Source organism: Mytilus edulis, chromosome 7, assembly GCF_963676685.1.
Source record: "Mytilus edulis chromosome 7, xbMytEdul2.2, whole genome shotgun sequence".
In the NCBI taxonomy this organism is placed as follows: Eukaryota; Metazoa; Mollusca; class Bivalvia; order Mytilida; family Mytilidae; genus Mytilus; species Mytilus edulis.
The window spans coordinates 3458527-3464526 of NC_092350.1; the positions used below are offsets into that span (position 1 = coordinate 3458527).

At 38.9% G+C, this 6000-nt stretch overlaps 1 protein-coding gene across 1 annotated transcript; it reads left to right on the top strand.

Annotated features, from left to right (window-relative positions):
- The first annotated feature begins 4237 nt into the window (after positions 1-4237).
- On the top strand, positions 4238-5311 carry LOC139482574 (uncharacterized). The gene has a single exon (XM_071266488.1). The coding sequence runs from the start codon at positions 4238-4240 to the stop codon at positions 5309-5311; it is 1074 nt and encodes a 357-aa protein (XP_071122589.1).
- Positions 5312-6000: the final 689 nt, after the last annotated feature.

Below are 6000 nucleotides of genomic sequence, written 5' to 3' on the forward strand. Positions count from 1 at the left end.
AAATGTCGAAATGTGCGTGAAAGTTAAGAAATAGCCAATTTTGAATAATGAAATGGATATTTTGAATAATAGAATGGTCTGCTGCGATCTTTTAGCCCCTAATTATAGATAAACCTTATACCTCATTCCAAAGCTTATAACGAGAGGAACAAAATATATATAGTAAACATGTTCCGCAACGCATATTAGAGAAGTAACGAAGGACTTAAGTATCGAAATACGCGTGAAAATTAAGAATTAGCCAATTTTGAATAATGAAATAGCTATTTTGAATAATGGAATGGACTTCTTCGACCCTTTAGTCCCTAATTATAGATATACCTTATACCTCATTCAAAAGCTTATAACGAGAGGAACAAAATGTATATAGTCAACATGTTCCGCAATGCATAATAGAGGAGAAATAATGGACTTAAATATAGAAAAACGCTTGAACATTGAAAAATAGTTTATTCTGAATGATGGAATGGACTACTGCAACCCATCCGTCCCTAATCAAAGCAAAATGATACACCAAATTAAAGCCGATTGGTAGAGGAATAAACTGAGTATAAACCTTATGTGCCGCAATGATTATTAGAGGGGTTTCGGAGTACCTTAATGCCAAAATACGCGTGTAGTTATAGGACCCTTCAACCCTTAACTATAGATCTACCTCATTCGGAAGCCTAATAAAGAGAGGAAGACAAAGTATATAGTCAATTTATTATATAATTCATTTCTGCTGGGACCGGACCTAAAAATCCGAAATATTGCACGCTCGTTGACGAGATTAAGCGGGCAAAACGTGGGTGGTTGGGGTTGAATGGAAAAAAGTGGGAGGTTGGGGTCGTGGAAAAATGAACCTTTTTGGAAGAAAGAAAACACAAAAAAAAACCGTAGATGGAATAAAGACAATGGCTTGTAAGGTTACAAATATGTCTGATCAGAGAGAGAATATGGCACAAGAGGTAGACATTTTGGAAAATACTGATGAGGAAACTCTCAAATGGCGAGAAGTAGATCAGGACTCGACCTGGATTGTCAAAGACATTTAAGATTTTGACACAAAGTGTGGTTCGGAAAAATTATAACCTTGTACTGAAAAGAGAAAACATATCTGCACTTGGGGATGTGAAAGACTAAACAAACACCTTACCACCGTCTGGGCAAAGAGAGAGACCGACGGAGCTGTGCAAATCGTGAGCTATGGGATGAAAAAAAACAGGCACGCCGGGTATATGATAACCACAACTTGTATATTTTTTATAAGGACGGTATGATTTGAAGTGTAAAGATCTATTGTTTAGGCCTGAAAATCGGGTCTAAAACCATTTAATTGGGGATGGTGGGAAAATCATAAAAGGAACATTTTGACAAACTTTGCTTAAACTGGACATGAGTTGCTGCAGCTGATCTTTATGGTCGTAGTAGTTTTTGAGGCTGGTGACGAATTTCCCAAACTAGGCATCATCGATTTGTTCATCATCAGCTAAAGCAGAGCTGACACATTGCTCAACCAAGGACTTTTTGGACTGGACCAATCGCGAGGTATCGTGGTGTTTCTTTTTCTTTTTAGTTGCATGCCTAGTAATAAGTGTGAGATCCATTACGGTTGTAGCATTCAAGCAAGCTAGAAACCCCAGAGGAAAGGTGGCTATAGCACCTGTACCGGTCAAAGCTAAACCCAAGGTTCTGCTGGTTAACACCAAACTACCAACAGAACAAGCACCCAGTGCTACAGATACAGCTTTGTCCAGACGTTTATAGGAGTTCAAGGTAGTTTCATACCTTCAAATTTCTGCATCGAGTTGAATCTACACACATTCGACTTTAGTCTGCCGGTACCTAGCATCTAATCGTTCATTTGTTTTATAGGAGCATACCGAGGAGGGGAATATTTTTGAAGGGGCTGTTAGCATCTAAATATAAGACCAGACCGGCTCCGCTTCTACCTGAGGGCACCGATTACCTCAGGGCATACAGCAGCGGACCTAACTGCCACCTGCGCTTCAAGTAGAGACAATACCCATAGGTAATCGAGGCGTTTGAGGATTTGAGGTAGAGACCGTTGCCACTGGGATTCACTGTGTAAACGCATCCACCACGTTTCAGGTACTATCCAGACCTTAAGGCCTTGTTGACGGCTACATCACCCAAACAAACCAAGAGATCTTACTCAGGTTGATTTCTGCTACGTCCTCAGGTTGATTTTCGCAACATCGTTCACGGCAGCAGCAGGATGACATTGTCGTCCGAGGTGCGCACGAGTGACAATTCGTGCTTAAATCCATACACAATCTTGTTGTAATCGTCTGCAAAGACGAAAATGTGTCTCAGGGGTATGGTGAATGAAAATGATCAAGTATCTCTGCATAGTCGCCAAGGTCGTCGAGCTTGAACGATTCTGGTTTCTTTTTTACCATGACTTCCCAGAGGCCAAGGGTTCCTTTGTATTTCACACTCTCCATGAAAAAATTATCACCGTCATAAGTAAATGATGACCTTCTGGTGAAGATACCATCGTTTTCAGAAGGGTGTGGTCGGGAGTAGTCAAACTGAGCTGCAAATGCTGCTGTTCTCGAGCTCCGAGGACGGTGTCTGTAGTAGGTGGTCCAATGAGTAGTAGTGTCGAGGATTGCGGGAACGTTATGCATTCGTATGTGTGCCGTCGCCACGGACGATGTGACGTCGCGTTTCTATGTATATTGTATTTAAGATTCTATGCTTGTTTGAATGAATGTTGAACCACACGATTGTATTTATTGTTAGCCAAACCCTAAACGAACACAACACGAAGAACTAACACACTTAAAACCCAACATTGGTGCCGTGAATAATGGATAGAGAGAATGGACATAAGCAGATTAAAATAATTGAGAGCGGGGAACAAAGCAGTGGTGACGAAAGTTTTTAACAAGATGGAAGACGCTATTGTTGATTCAACTTAAGACCCAGAGGAAATATGTACATTATTGGAAGCAGTTGAAAAGAAAAAGAAAACTTTAGCCAATATCGACGAACAGATTTTAAATTCAGTGGACTCGGAGGGAATTACTGATGACATTATAGAAACAGATGAGAACTATTTAGAGAAGGAAAGTAAAATTAGAAAATATAAAAAGTTCTTGAAACCCGTCGCCACCGCCACTTCTTCAATTTTAGATAGCAATGCCCAAGAGTTTATACCACATTCACATTCAAACCCATTTACGCATTCCAGTCGGGAGCTGTCACAAACAAGTTCAACCTCAATCCAAAATCATCGCCTACCCAAGTTAACGCTACCAAATTTTAGCGGAGATATATTAGAATGGCAATATTTCTGGGATTCATTTGAATCGACGATTCATCATAACAATACACTATCCGACATTCAGAAATTTTAATATTTGAAGTCCTTATTGCAATCAGATGCTGCAAACGTAGTTTTAGGCCTCACCATGACCAACCCAAATTACTACAATGCTATTGAACTTTTAAAGAATCGTTATGGCCAAACCCACAAGATAATCAATGCATACATGAGATCACTTTTGGATATGCCGGTGCCTGATGAGCGTTTAGAGAGTTTAAGAGCATTTTACGATAAGTCTGAGGCATACATCAGAGGTCTAGAGTCATTAGGCCAATGCCAAGAAATGTTTGGTTCATTACTGATTCCAGTTATTCTAGGGAAATTTCCGACAGATCTCAGGAAAAATATTACACGGGAAAACGGAAGTGATGATTGGAATATACAGAAACTACGAGACGCTATTTGCTGAGAACTTTCAATTCAAGAATCAGGACATAATGACATGAATGAATACATGTATCAACCGCCGACAGCTAATCACACCACAAATTTTGTAGCAAGCGTTAAGAAGGATTTAAGCAAAACTCGCCCACAAGGAAAAACATCGAAGTATCAAGGTATGAAAAAAACCCAATTAATTCCGCACAAAAAAAAGCCTGCCCATTCTGTGAGGGGGACCACTTTTCCAATGACTGCACGGATGTCGCCGAACATGAAAGAAGAATAGCCATTATTAAAGAAAAAAAATTGTGTTTTAATTGTTTTGGAAAGCACAGAGTATCAGATTGTAGCACTAAATACGACTTTAGAATTTGCCATCGTAAGCATCATGCATCAATTTGCAAGAACAATATAACACAACAATCAGAAGATAAGGACACCACAGAAACTTCAATGCTGTACACATCAGCCAGTCAAGAAACTTCAACCGTTTTGCTTAAAACAGCAGTAGCTCAGGTAATGTCGGTGAATAATACAGCAGAGACAAACATACTTTTCGACGAGGGTGCACAACGGTCTTTTATTACTGCAGACTTAGCTACTAAATTAAATGTACAGAAAGAGGGATCCGAAAATCTGAATATTGTTTCTTTCGGGAATAAAACTAGCTGTATAAGAAATTTAGACAAAACCACGGTACAGTTGAAAGCCAATAATGGAGAGATTATACCTATAAAAGTACTGATAGTTATCACCATAGCATCACCGCTTCAGAGCCAGAGCAGAAAAATCACGCAGGGACTTCACTATCTACATGGATCATCTCTAGCCCACCCCGTTACAGACGCAGAGTCTTTTGAGCTTACTCTTCTAATTGCAGCAGACTTTTATTGGAATATAGTGCAAGATAAAGAAATGCTTGGAAATGGTTCGACTGTTGTGAGCTCTAAACTCGGATATTTGTTGTCAGGCCCAGTTCCAGTCAAGAATAATAACCAGTCAACTTTAATAATGAATGTTTTGATATCTCATAAACAGGAAAATTGCGATTTAGAGGAATTTTTGAAACTGGAATCTTTAGGAATTGACGAAAAGGAAGTTGATACGCAATTGATAGATGTCATGGAAACCTTTGCCGAATCGCCCATTACAAAACAAAATGGGAAATATGTGTCCAAACTACCATGGAAAGAAAACTACCCGGAGTTTTTAACAAACAAAGATTTCGCCAAAAGAAGAACAGAAAATGTAATACGTCGTATTTCAAAAGACAATGAAATGTTCCGAATGTATGGAGATATTAAAGCTGACCAAGAACGGATAGGTTTCATAGGAAAGGTAAGCGATGAGACTCTTACTGAAAATTTAATTCATTATATACCACATCACGCTGTTAAGAAGGATTCCACAACCACGCCTATACGAATAGTTTATAACTGTAGCTGTAAAGCAAATTCTTACAGCGCTAGTCTCAACGATTGTTTAGCAGAATATCCGCCTATGATGAACGACCTTACTACAATGTTGACACGCCTTAGAATGGAGAAATATGCAGTGACAGCTGATATAGAGAAAGGATTTCTACACATATAATTAGACGAAAATGACAGAGATGTTACGAGATTCTTTTGGTTACAGAACCCCAACAATCCGAACAGTCAATTAATAACTTACAGATTCAAAGTAGTACTGTTTGGTGCAACATGTTCACCCTTTATTTTGAGTGCTACATTGATGAAACATTTTAGAGAAAATCCATCTAACACATCCTCAAAACTGCAAAGGAACATATATGTAGATACCATTCTGACGAGACAACTCTACTCAAGTGTTATGCAGAATCTCGACATTATTACACGATGCCGGTTTTAACTGGAGATCATGGAATTCTAACAATGAAAACTTACGAAATATAGCAATACAGGAAAAGGCAGGGGACGAGGACCAGACAGTTTAAATACTTGGAATGCGTTGGAACACAAAATATGATAACATTTTGTATAATCAACTAACTTTCACAAAAAAATGATGATGTACCATTAACAAAACGAGAAGTGTTGCGCCAGTCGTCAAGAATATTTGATCCGCTTGGATTAATATCCCCAGTTACTGTGACATCAAAACTCTTTATGGGAAGATTATGGAAAGAGAAGTTAAATTTGGACGAGCTATTACCGTGTTCTTTAAAAGAAGAGTGGAAATCGATCGCTATGGAAATAGAAGAGGCAACAGAAACAGAAATTTCCCGCCAAAAAGCACCTGAATATGATGCGCAAGACGAG